The 21463-nt window shown below is 29.3% G+C and overlaps 3 protein-coding genes across 4 annotated transcripts; 1 reads left to right on the top strand and 2 right to left on the bottom strand.

Moving 5' to 3' along the window:
* The first annotated feature begins 3946 nt into the window (after positions 1–3946).
* On the top strand, positions 3947–5984 carry LOC137807510 (uncharacterized). Its single transcript, XM_068608190.2, has 2 exons — positions 3947–5251; positions 5378–5984. Exons 1-2 carry the CDS (start codon positions 4550–4552, stop codon positions 5666–5668), a joined length of 993 nt encoding a protein of 330 aa, XP_068464291.1. The 5' UTR covers positions 3947–4549; the 3' UTR covers positions 5669–5984.
* Positions 5985–6337: 353 nt separating this feature from the next.
* Positions 6338–10161, bottom strand: NUDX19 (nudix hydrolase homolog 19). Of its 2 annotated transcripts, none has more exons than XM_068608189.2 (6): positions 9530–10161; positions 8941–9081; positions 8746–8850; positions 8252–8351; positions 7218–7310; positions 6338–6886 (listed from the first exon to the last, which is right to left on the bottom strand). In XM_068608189.2, the coding sequence occupies exons 1-6, from the start codon at positions 10013–10015 to the stop codon at positions 6627–6629; spliced, it is 1185 nt and encodes a 394-aa protein (XP_068464290.2). In that variant the 5' UTR covers positions 10016–10161; the 3' UTR covers positions 6338–6626. The 2 variants fall into 2 exon arrangements, with proteins under 2 accessions (XP_068464290.2, XP_090156982.1); XM_090300856.1 differs by having other exon boundaries at positions 8941–9151; positions 9530–10140.
* Positions 10162–14417: 4256 nt separating this feature from the next.
* Positions 14418–17198, bottom strand: LOC137807508 (Zinc finger (CCCH-type) family protein). Its single transcript, XM_068608188.2, has 2 exons — positions 16040–17198; positions 14418–15038 (listed from the first exon to the last, which is right to left on the bottom strand). Exons 1-2 carry the CDS (start codon positions 16800–16802, stop codon positions 14767–14769), a joined length of 1035 nt encoding a protein of 344 aa, XP_068464289.1. The 5' UTR covers positions 16803–17198; the 3' UTR covers positions 14418–14766.
* Between the last annotated feature and the right edge of the window lie 4265 nt (positions 17199–21463).

Genomic DNA, 21463 nt, shown 5'->3' with positions numbered 1-21463 from the left:
ATAATTAATAATAATAATTATTATTATTGTCATAGTATTACACAATTTGTATAGTTGTTATAGTTTTTATTCTATTATTAAACTTGGATTTTATTCCCACTAATAACACAAACATTGGCAAAAACATTTATAACTCTACAAGAAAAATTCATTTTAACTGCCAACAAAAAGTAAGAGCTATAAAAAATAGTCATTAGCATGGGGAAAGTCTACTCAAATTGGACACAAAAATAAATGTCAAATATTATGTCCACAATTGAGACCTTTAACTTACAGTAAAAATTATTGAAATAATAATAATAAGTTAGCGTCTAGAATGGAGGCACAAAGTTAATGTAAGTTAAAAATTATTAAACTAATAATAATAAGTTAACATCTAGAATGGGGACATAAAGTAGATGCAATGAAAAAAATTAAGTGTCAGAATAACATTGAATTTAGAATGGGAACACAAAGTGGATGCAAGTTAAAAATTATTAAAATAATAATAAGTTAGCGTATAGAATGATGACACAAAGTAGATGCAATAAAAAAAATAAGTTACATAATGATATTGCATCGAAAATGGGAACACAAAGTGTATACAATACATTTAACGTAGGTTTAGGCGTCACTAAGGTGATGTGAACGTTTATTGTCACCTTAGTCCACGCTAAGTTATTTAATGAGAAAAAAAATAAAGCATTAAAACATTTTTGTCTCACATTTTCATTTTCTCACACTTTCAAACTCATAATCCCGAAATTCTTCCAAAAAATCCTAAGTCTCCTTCGTGGCCATTTCGCTCTCCTTAAGTGCATTTTATTCATATTTATTTTTCAGGTCTTGTTCCCAATGACGACAATTTACTCACATTTGCTTTTCTCACGCAGTGTCCCTAACGGCTAAGTTTAATTATTGTTGGAGATCCCATATCAATTGGAGATTAGGACATTTCATAGTATATAAGTGGGTGTAAACCTCACCTATTATAAGCCGCTTTTATGAGGTTGAATTATGCTTAAAGTCTACTTCTTAATATGTCTTACATCAACTAGAGATTAGGACATTTTATAGTAAGTGAGTGCAAATCTCACCTTATAAGTCGGTTTTACGAGTTAAGTTTAAAGTCCACTTTTTAATAATTATTTAATTTTATATTCATTTTAGTGTCCCCCAAACCTACACAAGTTAAATAATACAATTTTTTCTTTATGTAGACTTAGCCAACACTACCTTGTAAAATTGAGTCTCATTGGGGACTGTCTCTAATGCATAACCATCAAAAGATTAACTTTCATTTCTATTGGAACGCTAAACTCAGATTAGTCTCATGTAACGTCTATCTCTTGCTCTTTACGTCACTCTTTTGGGGACTATACAATCATTATTTCTTAAAGTGTAAATACTTTTGTTAAACATTGAATAAAAATAAAGAATAGAGTTTATAAGGACAATATAGTACTTTTATGCTATTTTATCTAGATATATAATACTGTTCTTACATGCAAATAAAAGTACTAAAACAACCTCACAATCAAATATGACATGTTAATGATCAAACTAACATCATTAAGATTACTACCTTTTGATATACTATCGGTTTTGAATTTTGATGATTTTATTACGGTTTTATAATAAATTAAAAAACGTTTCAATAAATTAAAAATTTGTTTATAATAATAAATCTTATTATTAATTTATCCTGACATGCACTCTCGACAAGAAAAGAAAGTGAAAATCACGTTGTTATAATTAATTAGATCTTGAAATCAAAATGTAGTTAAAAGACTTCCTCTTATGCAATTTAATTCATTTTCTGTTGAAATGATTTAGCAATAAAATAATATATTTATATTGAAAGAAATAAATTACATTAAAGGTACATCAAATATTATATTATTTGCAGGAAAATTAATTTTATCATTAAGACCAATGAAACAACATGAAAGAATAAAACTTAACATGTATGGTAAAAAGGTAACCTAATCTTTGTGTGTGTGAAGCTGAGGGGATTAAACCCCAACACAGTTTAAATTAAAAGCCATATAAATAAGAAATAATGCATACATCGATTAGAAGTTAAAGTTAAAGAAATAAATAATGTGGTTCAAATCATATAGAAAGACTTTTCTAACGACTAGAAAAAATGTGAAATAAATTAAGTTTTTAACTTGTTCGTTTATATAGACTTATTCAGTATAATTTAAAATTCAAAGTTTGTATTCAGACAGAACGGATAATCCGCAACAAAAAATAACCAATTATATTATTGAAATGAAAGAATAATTATATTATTTTTGAAGTCATGACAAAATGATGATTAATACAATAGTTTTTCAGTAGTTTAAATAATAAAAAGATTTATATTTCCTTATTCATGAAAGATTTAACTTTTATTTGATGTAGAAATTAATTTTATATTTATTTAACTTATTTAAATTTTATTACTAATTTTATAATTACAGGATGCAAGAAATATATAAAACATTAAAATAAAGTTATCATTACAACATTTCCATATAACTTTTTTAAGATTTTGGTTATGTGAATTAGCCTACAATTTTGTAGACCAATTAGTATGTAAGACAAATCAACAAAACTGATCCGTAATTTTTATACAAGCGAGTTTGCTCCGATCAAATTTTCTGTAGATTATGATGGGACAAAATAAACTGAAGGAATCTAAATTGCCATTCCTAATTAGTAATTTATATATTTAACTAACCTAACTTTGAATTACAACTGTCCGAAAAAGAACTTTTATCTCCAAACTACTTGAGTACAATTGGATTTATAGCTCATTATTTAACACATATACGTAGTTATTCAATTGCACATTTAATCTTGTGTTATTTTATACTAATGATTATGGTGTAAAAGGAGAATATTTAATCTTTTTAAACGATTCATACCTGATTCTAACTCCCTTTTATTTAAAAATAAATAAATTGGATTTAAAAAACACAATCCAATCCGTCAATTTTAATTTAAAACTTAAAATCATATGTTTTTATTTCATAATTAATAGTACAATATACATACATGTACACATACATATACATATAGACACGTCCAAGTCTCTTTGTTTTTTTTTTTTTTTTTTTATGTATGTTTTAAACTTTTGATCTGTATTATGATAATTTCTTGATATATTTTTTAGTTCAGGTATTTGTTTTTAGAATATTTATTTTTAAATTAAGTCATAGGTGTTTTATAATCTAGATATTGGACAGTACAAGTTTTAAGATGGAGTATCTTAAGTCATTTATTTTATATAAAAATTAGATATAATTCACATTTATTTATTTTTTATAAAAATCATATACATTTATTTTAAAAAATTGCAAGCTTATTACCAATGCATGGCGGTGGGGACAGTGATTGAGCATAAGACAAATGAACTTTTCCCTTTTTAAAGTTGAAAAGAACAGTAAGGTGTTTGAGAGGGTAGTGCATATGGAACAAATGGATTTGATGTGCCTAATTTTTAATCAAATAACACCAAACACGCGCGTCAAGTATTCATTGCATTCCGTGCTATTGTGGAAAGAAACAAATAATATCTAATAATTCAAGTGCGACAAATAAGTTATGATATGGCGCATCACATGTCGTCGATTCCAAGATTACAACTTACAGCACTCTTATTGGATCGATCATTCTATCGCATTCATTCATCTCCTCAACGGTCTACAATGTACTAGCCCAGGAACTTGGAAAAAAAAAATCCTAATAATTAATATAAAACTCTAATGTTAATTTGGATTTTGAAGAAAGTAATACATACAATGAAAATAAAAAATTAAGAAAATAAAACTAAAGGTTTTATTGTCTGATGATAAAGAAAAATATTTTAAAAATGATACAATTTGATTGATTTAATAATAAACAAATAAAAATATGTGAAAATAATATACTTAGTCCCACATATAATTTATTCTTTCCTCCCCATTACCAAACACACAAGATCAATTATTTTTCTCTCTACCTTTCAAGTCCACTCTACCAATCACATCCTAAAGGATATAGTCTCACACAAATGATAACTATGTTAGTTCCTCCAAAACACTCCCATTTATTTTTTATTTTTTTATCAGCATCCAAAACACTCCCATAGAACCTACACAAGGCTAGGCAATGTTGGAGGGTGGTGTTGTTACTTTTTTTTAAGCTACTTCTTACATTTTACCTTAGTTACCGACCTTTTTGCATTTTACATGCCATCAATTATTAGTTACCGGAGTATATAAAAATAACACTTTAATATACTTTAATATATAAGATCCATTGTGGTTATTTGAATTATTGTCCTTTAGTTCTAGATTCTGTTATGGGGAATCTGGTGTAGAGAGTGATGTTAGCTTGTGCTCTTGCTGGTTTGGCTTTAAAATCTGCTATAGCTTTGCCAAAGGCCAAACACCGAAACCATGAAGACCCCAGCAACATGTTTCTGGAATTTAGTGACGTGACTGTGACAAAATTTTCTTGGGCACTTGTGGACTTTTCAGTGGTGATGATAAATAGACGCTTGTAATTTAGAGGGGAAAATATTTTCATAGAAACTGGGATGTTAGAGATTCTAGAGAGGGGCATATTGATGTCTGTGCAGATATTAAATCACCCTCCGTTTCTTACTGGTGATGCCTTTAGAAAGAGGACTCAGACTCTGTGCAGAGCGAAATCAAATTCAAGCACAGGTTTACAGTTATCTTCTGAAGAGAATGGAAAATACGCAGAACCGGCTACTTCCCTTATGAGATGTGAAAGCTCTGGTTCTCTGCTAAGCCAACCAAACACTGTTGGTGTTATAGGAGGAGTGTCTGTTCTATCAACTCTGATTTTCTTGGAGAAGCTTGCTTGTTGGGGTTCAAGAAATGGTAGAGAATGCCCACCTTTCGTTGTTTCCAGTGATCCTGTGCTAAGCAAAGTGCTTTCTTTACGTGGTCCCCTCCCTTCTGCAAGGAGCAGAATTGATCGCATCAAATTGAATGAGGACCTTGTGATTGACAATTTGAGGAGCAAAAGGAACTTTCTTCAGCAGTCTGGAGCTCAGGGATTGGCCATGCCTTGCCATCTCTCACATGCGTGGCACAGTGAAATTTCTGAGGATAGTTCCCTACCCTTTCTTCATGTTGGTGATTGTGTGGCCATGGAACTCAAGAATGCCAAGTTGAAACCAATCCATGCTGCTTGTACTGTGAGGATTGGACTGCTGACTACCGATTCCGCTTTTGTAGCTAGTTATTACCAAGAGAAGCTTCAAAGTCAGGTATTCATAATGACTCGTGTTAATAACAGAAAGTAACAAACACCATCGGTTACTTGGTGTTTTTTTTTTTTTGGTGTACCAGATTGAATTTTATTTTGTGTAAATGATGGTAAAATTTATCTGCAGGGATTTGAAGTAGTGTTGCTAGACAAAGCAACCGAGGAGCATGTATTGGTTCCTGCAATGGAGGCATTGTACAGAAAGGACATTGAAGGGGCAAGGAATTTATTGAGAATTGCAATCCATGTTCTTTTGGTTAGGGCAGTGAACCTGGTGCTTCTGGCATCTGATGATTTGCTGGGGGTTCTCCCTCACAATGATCCTCTTCTCAGGAAATGTATAGACCCCATGGATGCTTTGGCCAGGTCAATTTTACATTGGGCAGAAACAACAGCAAAGGTGCACAAGAAATTATAGTGCTCCCTTCTACCAAAAGCCTGCCATAATGGTTGGAGCATTTCTGTGAGAAGAAAAAGAAAGTATAGCTTCATGTAGATATAATTTCTCCTTTGCCACAGCATCTTTCTTGGATAGATAGAAGAATAAAACGAGGAACTGCCGTTAGAATAACATTTGATAACTTGATAGGTGTAGCTCATCTGCACTTCCATGAGGAATATATTGCAGATTTTGGCGTGTCTTTGTATACAAAAAATTCTCTTGATAGTTCCATAGCAACCATTTAAGTTTTGGTTTGTCGTGAAATCACTCCATGTTTGCCATTTGCTAATCACGAGGATGCCTATTCTATGTTTCTTAGATATAGCAGAATGACACATTCTGAATTTGTCGTTTCCAATCATGAGAAAGATAGAAAGTGTTGGAATGCAATGCTTTAGTCTCCACCTTCCACAACATAAGAAAAGTTGAATTTAGGAGCTCAACGACCTCTCCAAGACGGAACATCCAAAAAAGATTCGACTTTGTCATTGCATAAGGGAATCCTATCGATCATGCAAAGCAATCACATGGCGTACAATAGGCCTAGTAAGTTAGGCACAAGAAGAGTGCATTACTAAAAACAGACCCCCAAAACTATGGTAAAACAAGATTAAGATCAATTGCAAGGTAATCAAAGAAACATCATGAAACCATAACAAGCAAATATGGTCTTGTATAGTATTAATAAAATCGTTGATAATAGACAATATGAGTAGTACGTGAATGAATAATGCACAATCAAAAGTTGAGCTCTTCAATTCCAGGACTGCAGAATCTAAAAAACAATTTGACGAGACCCCTTACACTATTGGGGATAAAAAGATATTTAACACTTGTATTATTCAACAGCACTAATAAAATAAATTTGATTCCAGAGGTTCCTTGAAAAAGAGTTTCTGACACTCTTACGAATTTGTCAAGGAACTATAATGCGTTATCTTGAATGATGCACTACATTTTTATCTGAGAAGGCCCAAGAAGAAATAAGGTGATGGGCTATTGCAAAAGGTCCAGGGAAAACTATTGGAGCATTTTCACCAGCACTTTCCACGTTGAAATCTGAAGCCAAGCTTCTGTTCTCTTCTAGTCCCTTACATATTTGTTCGACCTTTTCTGCTGCAGTTCTTTGGGTTTCCTTGTATTTAGCAAACGTCAATGCTTTTCTCACATCTTCTCTACTGTACCACTGAGCATCTAGATAAGCAAGTTGCGGAATCAGTTGTTGCCAATTCAATAAACCGAAACAAAAGAAATTGAGATAAACAGAAATTATATTCTTAAGTTCAGAACTCAAGGAAAATACTTGCATTGCATACACCATATGTATGGATATGGTGCAGCTGAAGTTTCAGACAAAAGTCTGAGACATGTATAACCGAGAAATCAGCCACTCCACAAACATACACATGCTGTGCCTAAATCTCTCTAACAAATACAGTTTTACAGACTAACTCACCATTTTAAGTTATGCATATAAATAAATGGGAAGGGCTAAGTTATAGTAAAAGAAACGAGGTCAATGCACCTTCTAACTCTTTCTTGTCCACAGTTATTTCAAGGGATTTTGCATATGCAAAGAACCCAACCATCAACTGGCATGGAATGCCACTTGGTCCAACTAGAAACAAAAACAATAAAAATTGTGTAATTAATAGACAATAAGGGGAGGAATATAATTACAAAATTGATAAGAAAAATGGTAAAATCACAGAATTATGTTAACTCATCATTACATGAGATTATGTTCACCTATAGTTAAATTCTGAAAGCTGCCCACGTGTGTGAGAAGAATTAAGAGTTTCAAACATATTTAAGATATCAACAAGTTTTAAGTTACTTTGAACATGTCCAAACCACAACAGAACTACCAGCAATTAATTTCAAGAATTCATTCATGTTCTCCATTAGCCACATGCAACTACGCAAATAAAAGTAAGGTGTAAATAAATGGACAGGGACAATTCCTATTGCTAAGTGCGAATTATTTGAGCTTTTTCATGCTTGACCAAGTTCATTTGCGAGTTTGTGCCTCAAGCTAAGGTTTCTAAAGCTCGATGTCAAAAGCTCACGGGTAGCCCTTCTACATGTGTATGAGTGTGTACATAGAAGTACTATAGTGACCAAGCAATTTTAGTTTGACTTGTGAGGAAAGAGGCATTATGTTCCAGAAATGATCATACTTAATATGCAAATAAAAACTATATAAGATCATTAAAGTTATCTCAAAATGAATTATGAAAAGAAAATAAAAACTTCTATTTCAATTTTTTCTTCATTTTCAATCACAAATATGAATACTTAATTTGAAATTAACCAAATTCTTTTTTTATAAGCAAAGCTTGAGCTTCAAATGCTTATCTTGACTCAATTTGTTTCAACCCTAGTTAATACTATACAAGTAAAAGCATATTCAAATAATACAAATTGCCAATAAGATTTTAAATCACAAAGTTGTAAACTGAAAACCCTAAATGTTTCTCATGCAAACAAAAGAGAAATGATAAAATTATTAAAGAACATAGTTAAATTAAAATTAGGTGATGTTGCATAAGTTATAACCAGGCCACGGCTGAGAACTGTGATATACAACTTCTCCCACTTCAACACGAGTCTCTTCCCATGTTTCTCTTCTCACAGCTTCCTCCAAGCTTTCTCCTGGCTAAATGCCACAAGGGGATAGAAACTAATTAAATTTTTGTATAGAAGGAAAAAGGGATCAAATATAAAACAACTACGAAATGATGCCCGGACAAAAATGAATTCTCAAGCTCATGAAACCTGGCCTTATAGACATCATTTTTCCTTTTAAGGAGAAGGTTGAACTTTTCACAGATAAAAAAGTACACAGTTTTTGGCTGTCAGCACCTATAATACTGACCAATTTACAGAACCAAAGGAAGTTCAAGATTTCCAGACCACACATAAAAGGGAGGCTTTAAGGAACACAAACAGAAAAATGTCAATTTAGTAAGCTATGTTTCCTCATGCTATAACAACAAAAAACCTTTTTGAGTCCCTACAAAATGAAAGGTCTTAAAACTGTCGAAATCTACCTCTGTGAAACCTGATAAACAAGTATACAATCGATGTAGACGCATTGGTCGTTTAGCCAAAAGAGCACGGTCATTCTCTCTATCAATTACAAGCATAATGACCACCTACATAAGATCATGTAAGCAACAAATAATTGAGCAAACACTTGATCATCCTTTTATCAAATCAACACTTAAAAACAGAAGACAACTAACCGGATCAACACGTGGGTATATCTTTTTTTTGCATGAACCATTTGAACATTGCTTCCGTCTCCCAGCTTCCATAGGGACTGTTTTCTCACCACAATGTCCACAAAATCGTGAAATATTATGCCATTCTAGCAGTGCCTTAGCCTGGCCAGGCCAAACCCGGTTATTAAGAAGTTGCACTGACATTGCTCCGACAGTATCATACACTAATTCACTATAAAAGTAATAATTTGATAATAGGCCAACTAAAATAAGATAAGTAGATAACTACGAATTTGACTCCTCAAGTCAATTACGCATTTTAAATGTATAAAATGTTTGATTAAAATCCACAGTGGCAGTCACCAATTAAAGTGATAACTTTGATAACTCAAATATTACTTAATAGCAATATTTATAGTTTTTATTTCTCACAGTAACAAGAGTTTTTATTTTATATGCTTCATATATATATATATATATATATATATATATATATATATATTCGAATTTGTAACTATTTTAGTGAAAATGAATTGAGAAATCCATATACATATGTGTATTATGTAACAAAAAAACTTAGTGGATTGATCATGTTGCAAAATGAACTTACATGACCAGCAATAGCCAAGTTTCCCATTGCTTGCAAATCCGACCAGTCGGTAGCCACCATGAGAGTTCGAAGCTCCACAAAACGCAAACCCGTTTTGCTACCCAATTCAATTGCCTCAGCAGAAACATCGATTGCCCAGTAAACGGCGTCGTCCTCTGCACTCGAATTCAGATACACCAACGAGTCCACACTCAACTGGGCACCGGAATTGTCGTAAATAACCCTGAGATCGTCCAAGCCGAGCCAACCCAGATGCCAAATCGGCGGCGAGTCGCCGGAGCTGGTCTCGGAAGAAGCCAAGGGCCTCCCATTTCGGAAAGGTAGTACCTTGAAGCTCAGGGAGGGATACGAATGAGTATTTGGTTGACCAATTCGCACGTTGAGGGCTTCAAGAGCTGAAGAGGGTGGAAGGGGGTGGCCTGAAAGTGAGAATTTGGAGAGAAGAGGGTTGCCGGCGAAGGCATGGGAATGAACGTTTATGGACATGGTGGCGGGAGAAGCCTTGCTTTTGCGAGAAAGCTCTTGTTAGAGATAACAGGGTTTGGTGGGAGAGTCTGTTATGGAAGAAGAATTTTGCAAAGCATTTGAGAAACTTAACAAGTTCAAGTTTTGCTTCCATTTTTCTAGGTAAAAGGTCAAAAGGGAGACTAGTAATTGTAAGTGGTGATGATTGGTTGCGCAAGAGTATCAATGATGACGACACGTGTGACTTTTTCCAGTTTCAGTCCCACTCATGACTTGGCTAAACTACAAACCATAAAAAAAACATCAAAATACTAAATATTTTCCTATTCTTTTATATATGTATAAGTTAGGAATATCTATCTATCTATATATATTTTATTTTTTTTCTTTACTGGATGAATCTATGTATATAGTATAATATAATTTGTTATTTAATAAGAATGAATTGACAATAATACACGTAGTTAGAGTAAAAGTTTAGCACTTTATATTTTTTTATTAAATCTCAAAAACAATTAAATATAAATATATTATACTTCATCCATAAGACACTAACTTAATTCAAATATAGATGATATAAGATGTAAGTGTCTTGTTTGATAAACATAGAATATCTATGTAGTTGTATCTTTATGTTTGATAAACATAAAATATGTACATAATCTAAGTTAATCTAGTATCTTTCGAACTTTGCACCTCTCAAATATCTATATACTTATTCTATGTTGTAGGTGTTTCCCAGTTTCATCTACTAATGAAATTTGTTGTAAGCACAAGTCACATCAAATGATCTTTTGATTCTAAAACTATATTTCTTTAATAATTCTTTGGCGCTAACATTGACAATCCTGGAAAGACTATTTGTTTCGTATGATTATGTACTTTAAAAAAAGTCAAGACAAGACACACTATCCGAAGAGATAAGTACATCTAGTTTTTGGGAGATTACATAAAAGAAGAAAATGACATTTAATGCATAATTCACATCCAAGTTCCTCACATGAAAAAAGGATATTCAGAAAAGCTAAAGTTGCTCAACAACCTTAAATAGATTTACAACGGTTACTTTCTTCAAAACCTATATAAATCAATTCAAAAACAAGAAGAAGAAGAAGAAATGGTTAGACCATGTTGTATTTGTTTTAAAACTCTCCTAAAGTTTTTATGTTCCTCAAAAGTTTCAATGACAATGTTCTGTGTTCAATTAACAAACTATAGGAGAGTGTACAATTTTTGTGAGCAAGTATGTGATTTGTTGATCACCATTCAAATAATATTTTTATCTTAGTAAAAAATGATTGTTTGATAAATAATACTCGGTCATTAGTCAATAATGACTATTGTTCAAAGAATACTCGGTTAAATCAATAATGACTTATGAAAGAATATTTGATTAAGTAAATAGTGACTTGTGAAACAATACTTAATTAAGTCAATAGTGACTTGTGGAAAGAATACTTGGTTGAGTTAGGAGTGACTCGTTGAAAGAATATTTAGTTGAGTGTTTTGGAAAAGAATACCCAAAGGTTTAGTCATGAGTAACTATGAACCCAAACAATACTCAAGGAATTAGTAAGAACCGACTTCAAGCCCAAGCAATACAAAGAGTTAATCATTAGTGAATAAGAGCTCAAACAATACTTGTATTGGACTTTGAAACATTAGCTTAATTAGTGAAACTAAATTTATTGATCGAGAACTGAATGTAGTTTGCATGGTCAAATGAACCACTATAAAGATATCTTGGATATCTTGTATATTTATTCTTTCCTTTTATCATTTTTCAATACATTTTGTTCCATACAAAATATAATATGTTAAATAATTAAGAGGAAATGATATAATTATGTTAATTCCGATTATTTTACTTTGATAATATTATTCTTATGTAAAATATAAAATAATTGAGAGGAAATTATATAAATATGTTTAGTTGAATTACTCCACTTACACAAGATAAGATTATATTTGCCTTTTCTATTTTGTAAGTGATTTTTTTAGAGATTTTGTTATTGTTTGGGAGAATATTAAAAACTTATTTTATAAATTAAAAGGAATAAATGTAAGTTAATTGAAGAATGAATATATTATTATTTAAAAGTTATAAATATTTTACATAATATAAAAGAAATATATTCTTCATTTAGCTAACACATTTCCTCTTTATAAAATATACAAATTTTGTAATTTTTTTTACAGATTTATAATCTTTACATCCTACTAAAGTATACCAATTAAAAAGTTAAAAAAAAAATAATTTGATCCATTAAGTATTTTAGTTTTAAGTTAATTTCTTCTTAAGTATCTAATTTTCTGCTTTGTTATTGCACGAATGTAGAATGATGGTTAAGGAACCAACCACCTTTAAAAGAAGAGTATTTTTTTTCTAACTATTAATTTTTTCTTTGCACTCTACCAATTAGGTGCAATAACCAAAGCGTTCCACCTAACTCCTCATTATTCTGAAAAATTTATTTTAAAAAACACATTCTGAAACGTATATAATACGTTTTAGAAAGTTTATTTTGGAAAATATTTTCTAAAAATATATTTCATGATTTCAAAAAGTATGTCATGAAAATATTCTAAAAAAATTATGTAATTTTTAAAAAGGATAAAACAATCTTTTCCAAAATTGATGGATTACAGGAAAAAAATTGTTAGGTGAAGGAAGAAACATCCTTAAAGGAGTTAATTTTTAGCATATGGGTCAATGGACTATTTTGGGTTACTTTAAAAAATAAAACATTTTTTTTAAAAGTATATATTTTTAAAATTTAAGTCATATTATTGAATTTAAATTTATATTTTAAGCATAAAAATATGTTTGGACTGAATCATACCTTTATGAGTAAGTATTTACTAGTTTTTCTTGTCTTAGAACAATTTCTTAAAGAACACAAAAATCAAGGTAATATAAACTAGTTTTAAAATGAAAACTGAAAGATTTAAATTTGGAAATAAAAAATTTATTAAGAGTAGGCTTTTAATTTTACATTCACATAAAAGTTGTGAGTAATTTGTATAAAATATGAAATCTATACCTATAAATGAAAAAGGAGATTTTTTATTATAATATTTTTTTTTTAGCGTACACAATTTTTTTTATTCTATTCTTATTTAATATATTTTATTAATACAATGAAATATTTTGTTATTTCATATGAATTACTTAAAAAATATTTTTAAATATTTTTAAAATTAATATTAATGTATCGTTTTTATATGACTCCCACTCTTTCCTTAATTCCTTATTTTAAGACAATAACAGAAAGTTGACCACACTATCACACATTTTTACACAAAATCTCATATAAATCATTTACCATCACTCTTTCCAATTTTGATTCATATAAAATTATTTATGTATATGTGTTAAATTTCTATCATAAAAATCGAGTAAAAGAGAAAATCGTAGATACATAGTCACGCGCATTTATTTCAGTTACTATATAATATTTATTAAATTTTGTGTTGACTCACTTCTCATTCTCTACAGTGATAATCTTGATATATAAACCAATGATGTTGACATGTTTAAACCTTTAATTATGTAAACTTTTTTGTTGAATAGTTTAAATAACTAAACTTGGTAAATACATATACATGAATATATATATATATAGTTTATTTGTGAACAGTCAGTTTGAAGTATTACCGTTAATGTATTAAATTTATATAATTATTTACTTTCTCCATTATTAAGCATGATGATCACATATCATCAAAAAAACACATGTTGAACTTAAACAAGATTTATAAAATTATTGAAAAATAAATATACAAGGTTCTTATTAATAAAATGAGTTTCTTAAAATATATAATAATATAATAAAAGTATATTTTTTTTAAAAAAATCCTGGATTAGACTAAACCTTTCTAAAATGTCTATAAGAAGTAGCTAAGTCAAACTTAAGCCTACCACTTAACCCATACATTTGTTTGATTATTCGGAGGCATGGGTATTCAAGGGTTATTTAAATATTCTAGCTATAATTATTTAGTAACTATATTATTATATATAATATAAAAATATCATAATTAAATTATAACTAATCTTTCTTAACAAATTTTGGTTTCTTAATCAGTTTTAATTTTAAAAAAGTTAGTTACATCACCAGTTATAATCAGAAATAACAAATCAGAAAATTACTATCAAAACCTGAATTTCAAACAGTTTTATTTCTATGCAGTTCTATATCTTACCCACCAAGCAGGAAGTAGTGTTAGGGAGATTCATGCAATCTTATAAAAATACTCAACCCTTCTTTTACAAATAATCTTACAAAAAATTCATACAATAAGTGTTTTTTCAACATTTCTTTCTATGCATTATTTAGATCATTTGCAATAAGATTTATCCAACTTTGAAACCTAAGAGGCAAGGTATGGTGTGATGGAAGAACTTTAGAAGAAGAAAACGTAACAAAAGACCAGATAATCATATTCCATGTATGAGTAAAAATAGAATACTATAGTTTAACTATTTAAGACCTGGGTTAGGTCCAGAAATTTTGACAATTGATGAACCCGAATCAGGATTTCACACAGTTCAGAATTTGGTTTTTTCTCACCAATGTGGCTTAATTCCTCAGTCCATCAAAATCTCGATATACAATGACAATTGCACATCTCTAATTAGAAAAAGAAAACTATAACAATTAATAGAAAAAATAAATAAGAACAAATAAATCTATGAACTGATCACCATCAATCAGTGATCACACTTCAAAATTCTGTCTGCAGTGAAGAATTCAATCTCCTAATCCAATTCAGATTCCCACTCTGCCTGGTAAGTTGTGAACAAGTGGTAAATCGTCAAGCCAATCACCATAAATTCGGTTGATTTTCTTGGGTCCCTTCCACTTCAGTAAATACTTCTTACCCTGCTCCTCTTCATTTGCAGGAGGTACACTATGGCTAGGAGGTGCATCATTAGAAGAAACTGGTGTTGCTCTTGGTAAGGTTGGAATGGTAGCTTTAGTTGAAATTGGAATGACACCGGCAGTTTCTGCCTCATTGCGTCCACCAGGAAATTGTAGCTCTGGTTTGCAACACAAAAAATAATAAGGAAATCATGGTACTTCTAGAGTGTATGTACATTTTGCTCACAATAAGAATATAAAGTTATTATCACAAGCTGATGAAAGTACATCCAAATTCTTTGTGAGCCAGGCATCAGATATCTAAGCCATTAACAGAAATCAAGGGATGCTTGCAAATTGATCATTCAGAATTATGCAGAAGCAATAACCTATTCATGTGATATATTTGAAAGACAGAAATAATCAAGTGGACCATGACACCATGTTTAGTTTTCCAGCATGAGAACCGCTGGCAAACACTCGGAAGTTTTTTTTTCATAAAGTATGACAAACCAAACTACTATAAACTTCAGTCAAGCAACAAGAGTATACTTTGCAAAATGAAAATAGTTTAAATAACATACTAGAGTAATAGTATTTTAATGCATTACAAAATAGAAATGGTCAACTACTTAATCGTTGAGAAAATCTAGGATATTTCTATCCCAGAAAAAATTCCTAAGGACAGTTTATAATAAATGTATATTTCCATGCATATGTGACATATGCCTTGGACAAAGACATCAAGTAATCACTAGATGAGTGTTTAATTACTTTTGAACACAAGCAACATCAGTTGCACCAAGAAATACTCAATGTTCATACACAGCAACAACAATTATGCTCATACACAACAACAAGAATGACACTTATTCAAGTACATGCTTTGTATCTTGTTTGTTTAGGAAGCAATCTTTGGGAGATTAGATCACTAACAAGTACCGGAACATTATAGAAAATGACCTTCTAGTTCTACTCATAACCTACAAAGATAAACTGCACAAATTGATTTTAACTTGCACATGAAATTCAACTTACTTTCTTCTGTTACAAGTGATTAAGCAAAATTTTAACTAAATAAGGTCTAAATCAACTACAGATTTCAAATTATCTAACAGAACAAATCAAAACAATGTAGAACCAGAACCAACAATCAATCAAAAATGGGAATTTGAAGTACCTGCTTGCCCATGAGCAAAGTGACAGTCATCCCCAAAGGGGCAGTGGCCTGTTGTCTCAAATTTGATGCACAGTTTAGTCTTCCAATAAGTGGACTTAACATTCGGTCGGGAAACATTCAAGCCAGTGTTTACAGCCCTATTACTCTCTAAATAATTAGAAGGATCACCATATGCCTTGGGAGATCCATTAGTTCCGATGCTTATAGCTGTGCTCTCTCTGTACCTCCCCGAATCATCCCTGAACTTGGCAGGGTCTTCATGAAGAAAACTACACTTATCACCATAGGGGCATTCCTCCCCATTGTAATACTTCTTGCACAGCTTCATCTTCTGTATAATTTTCTGGTCATCATCCCAATTCCCTGACGGCAGCCGCTCCTCATTGCGCAATCCAACAAGATCTTGCCAGTTCGGAGGTGGCTGCCTCATGTCCTCAACTCCATGTGCAAAATTGCAATTCTCACCGTTCCTACAAGCCCCAATTCTGAACTTTGCACACATGCGAGTCTTGAAGAAAATGTGGCTGGTTCCCTTGTTAAAACCAGGGTTCTGAGTCACCCTTGGAGGGCATGCCATTGCATACGAGTGGTTGTTATCACCAATCCTTGCCCTCTTGAAAGAAGGGGGTTGATCCTGTGGTGAATGTGGCCCCAACAATTCGTTGTTCATTGGGAATTGAAGCCTCACTTCAATGGCATCTGAGTCTGTGGAAAATGACGGTGGTGACATCATAAAGGATGGAATGTGGTCAGAGAAACTCATGACGAAATTCTGATCAAGTTCTATAAAATTTTGATTCTATTTTGATTTGATTCTTGGCTGATGAACTTAAAGAATCAATAGTCAAATTGAAAACACTGGTATTCAATCGAATGCAATGAATAAAAATCGAATGATCAACACTGAACAGGCAGTGAGGGAAAGAAGAAAGTCTAGACTGTGGCCAGTTTCTGAGAGGGAGAAAGATCAAATCAAAAAATTGGGAAGACCCAGATAAGAATGTTGGAGAGAAACTAGTTGGGTGATCAAAGTTTGATTTTTTAGGGGATTGATCACCAGTATTTAAGAAAAGGGCGAAGAAGAGAAAGAAAGGGAATGTGGGGAGGCAAATGCGAGGTTTAAGCCTTTTGGTGGCATAAGAAAGTCAAAACCCTAGCCGCCTATCTAACCCTGATTGACTGATTAACATGTAAAAAAACAAACCCAACAGGAAATTATATAAATAGAACACAAAAAATATATCTTAACTAAAATGATAAGGAAATATTTGTTCCATTTTCACCCTGATTTTGATGACAAAAAAAAAACTGATTTTATTCAATTAGATTTTGGATAAGTTTGTTTAAACTTAAAAAATACAAAGTAAATAATTCTTATAAAAACATCAAAAAATTGTATTTTTATTAAACATTGAGATGAGTTTTCAACTATTTCTGTTTTTTTTTTAATTTAAAAAATCTAAAAAATACAATAAATGTTTTTTTAAAAAAAGTCATCTAAAAAAATCAAACAAGTTCACCCTTTATCTAATTTTGGTAACAGGATTTAGAGGAATGCTCGTTTTACAAAATTATATTATATTTTCAAAAAAATAAGAATATTTTTCTAAAACATTATTTTTAAAAGAAGTAATTGGTTTTGATTTGTTATTTTTTAAAATAAAATAATTTCAATAAAATTGAAAATTTCATATGTATCAACCAGTAATTGTTTATATTCCAATAAAAATATCATATATCATTCAATCTTCATGGAGAAGAAATATAGAAAAACACGGTAACAATAAAAATGACAACTTTCTTCATAAATCAGTTATACTTAAAAATAAATTTTTAATTTTTGACACTGAAACGTAAATACTTATATATTCACATAAGGAGTGTATTCTTAATCCTTGAAATAAATATACTCTATATTTCATCCTTATTTGAGGATTTATAGGTTGTACAAAATAATTATTATTTATAAATAATAAGTTATATATATTTTTTATTTTAATTTATTTATTAAATTATAAGTATTTACATTCCAATGTCAAAAATACATATAAGTAATCTTTTTTATTCGAAAAGATTTTCAATTTCGATGATTTTTTTTTTATATATTTTAGTTAATGATAAAATTATGAAAAATAATGTTCGAGATTTATGGGGAATAAAAGTATAAATACAAAAAATAAAAACTAAAAAATCCAATTAAAAAGATATTTGATAAATACTCAAAAATAGTGATAACATAATTAAATTTATCTAAAATAAAAAATAATGTAATAAATGTTACTGAAAATTATTTTAACGCGCCTACACACTCAAAACAAAATTTTTAGATCCTAAATAATAATATTTATTTATTTTAAAAGAATTTTTAGAAATTAATTATAGTATTTTTTAAATCAAAATCAAATTGATCTATTTTGCGAAAATTAAAATTGTTTAAGTCTCTAACATTAATTTATTTAAGTCATTAATGAATATTTCCTTTTAATCTAAAAGTTAATCATTTGTACATTAATTTTAAACTCTTATCTTTAACATAATATAATTGTATAATATATATATATAATATTATATAATAATTTATAACAATATATAAATTTTATTTTTGGTATATGTATTTTATATTCTATTATAAATTTTCATTATATTTTAAAAATAAAAATAAAATAAAATTTTCAAATAAGTGTCTGTTGTGGAATCATCAACCATTATTAATATAATTTTTCCCTTAAAATATATAGAGTTACAAAATGTCTATTTTCTACTAGTAATATATAATGAAGATTTTCTAATTTGGTATCTATATTTTATATTCATAATTTATCATTGGTTATATTTTAAAATTTATATTCTTTTACATCCTTAATTATAATATGAATTTGAAAAAAAGAAGAAATAAACTATCCAAGTAATAAACATAACTTATGCACTTCAACCATTTATCCATTATTTTTCTAATTATTTTTTTAATTTAACACTATAAGAAAATCATGAAATACAATAAAATAATGAAATAGAAACCAATTTTAAAAAAATAATAATAATTAGTTGTTATAGTGACAAAATTAGAGACCATTTTAGAGACTAAAAATATTTTTGATTTCTAAATTAGTTTATATTATTATTAAATGGTTTCTAAATTGGTATCTAATTAGCAACCTGGTAAATTTAGAATCTAAATAATTGGTGGTAGTTAAAACCTTAACTAAGAATTATTTAACAATAATAAAAACTAATTTAAAAATCAATTTTTTTTTAGTTTCTAAGATGGTCTCTAATTTAGTCACTATAACAACTAATTATTTTTTATCTCTAAAATTAGTTTATATTTTATGATTTTCTTTTGTATTGTAATCATCATTATTATCATTATTGATATTTTTTTCTTAAAATATATAGATAAAAATACTTATTTTTTACTAAGAAGTGGGAAAGAGACATTTTTTGTTTCTACATTTTTTAATAAAATAAATTTAATAATAATAATTACATAAAAGAAAAATAATTTGTTGTTTGCAACATATTCTACTTCTTGAGAAATATAAATGACTTGTACATTAGTAGAATGTGTGGCCGTTGTTGTTGTTATATTTGGATAATTCATTTTCATTTTTGGTTTTTATTTTTAAAATATAGTTAATTGTAAAAAATATATAAAAGATGCATGTTAAATGATAGAATCCCTCTATATATATTATTATAAATAAATTATAAATATTATAATATAATATATAGTACAAAGACTCTTTTAATACACACCATTTATATTTCTATTTTACTTTTAATTATATTTTAAAATAAAAAACAAAATATTAAAACTGACTAAACCTACATACTTCAATACCAAAAAACATATTACAAACTATATCATTTTTTTTTCAACAGTAAAATGTTTATAAATCACTCACTACTATTTTATATAATCATTACTAATTTTATTTTCTTTAAAAATGAAAAAAGAAAACTATCTACTAGGTCAAAGTGCCAATAATATGTTTAGAATTTTATAATGCTCAAAATATACCTTGGACGTAAGTTTATAAAAGTTTATGCTATATTTATCCATCAAATTAGGTTTTATTATCATATTTATAATTATAGTAATTAATTTAATAATGTAACTTAAAAGAATATAACTACATTATTACATGGAATAATATAATTCTTTATCTGATTTAATGTGAAAATTTATAATCTCTGATTTCGTATTGCAATGGATGTCTTTTTAAAATTAATATATTTATTTAAATTTAAAAAAACTTATTTTTCCTCTTTTAAACGTATATTAAAATGATTTTAATTTATTTAAAACTAAATATGGTCATCTTAATTGAATATGTTTCAACTTTATAATGAATTTAAATTTTCAATCTTAATTAAATTTGGTTCAATTATATTTTGAATTTAATTATATAATTTTAATTCAAATTATTTGAATTTTATATTGAGTTTAATTCTATAATATGAATTTTAACATTTCCATACAAAATTTTGGAGAGAGAATAAGAAAATGAAAGGGAGTAGAGAGAATAGAAGAAACTTAATATACCTTGTGTCCCAATATACCCTCCCAAACACTGATATTAATAATTTATAATTTTATTAATTTCCTAAAACAAAATGGCTGCAAAGTTATTACTGTGACCGATTTTAAATGTAGGTCTTTCTCTTTGATTTGTAGGGACAAATTTTTTTTGTCTAAATACAAGTTCAACATGTGAAGATACAGTCTTAGTAAGATAGATGGTAAAAAGTAAAAAAAAAAAAACATTTGTAGCCAAAACTTTTGTTATTATTATCGTCCATCTTATATTGTTGTAAAAAATTTGTTAATTTTTTTTTTATAAAAGTTTTCATGTTAGGTATCACTATGTAATTTGACATCTCAGCAAGGCTGACACCTCAAGTAACAACAATCATCTGCCATCACATGAAAAAAGTATTATTAAAAAAAGAAAAAGAAAGAAAATACAAAAATATGGGAGATTAGACCAAAACCCACATGTTAACAAAAACGATACATAGATAGACTATACCTATTAATAAAGAATTCTAAGAACAGACTAGATGAAAGTCTATTATACCAATGAAATGATTCTCTATGAATGAACCCTAAATTAGCCAACTTATCAACACATGCATTCCCCTCCCGAAAAATATGAGTAACCCTAAACCTGATTGTCCCACAGTAATTAAGACAAGAATTCCCTCGATTACGAAGCATCCACGGAACATTAGTCCTAGCAGTAAACGCAACACAAACCAAGACCGAATCACATTCAAGCCAAACATTAGTAAGTCCCATCTTTTGAGCTTCCTCCATAGCATGTATAACTCCATAAAACTCAGCAACCAAAGCAGTTTGAACTTCAAGAAACCCTGAAAAAGCACCAATAAATTCTCCCATACTCCCACGAAAAATACCTC

The sequence above is a fragment of the Phaseolus vulgaris genome, chromosome 3 (genome assembly GCF_051622355.1).
Source record: "Phaseolus vulgaris cultivar YP4 chromosome 3, ASM5162235v1, whole genome shotgun sequence".
In the NCBI taxonomy this organism is placed as follows: domain Eukaryota; kingdom Viridiplantae; phylum Streptophyta; class Magnoliopsida; order Fabales; family Fabaceae; genus Phaseolus; species Phaseolus vulgaris.
The sequence above is the reverse complement of the archived record's forward strand: the minus strand, read 5'-3'. Positions and strand labels throughout refer to the sequence as shown.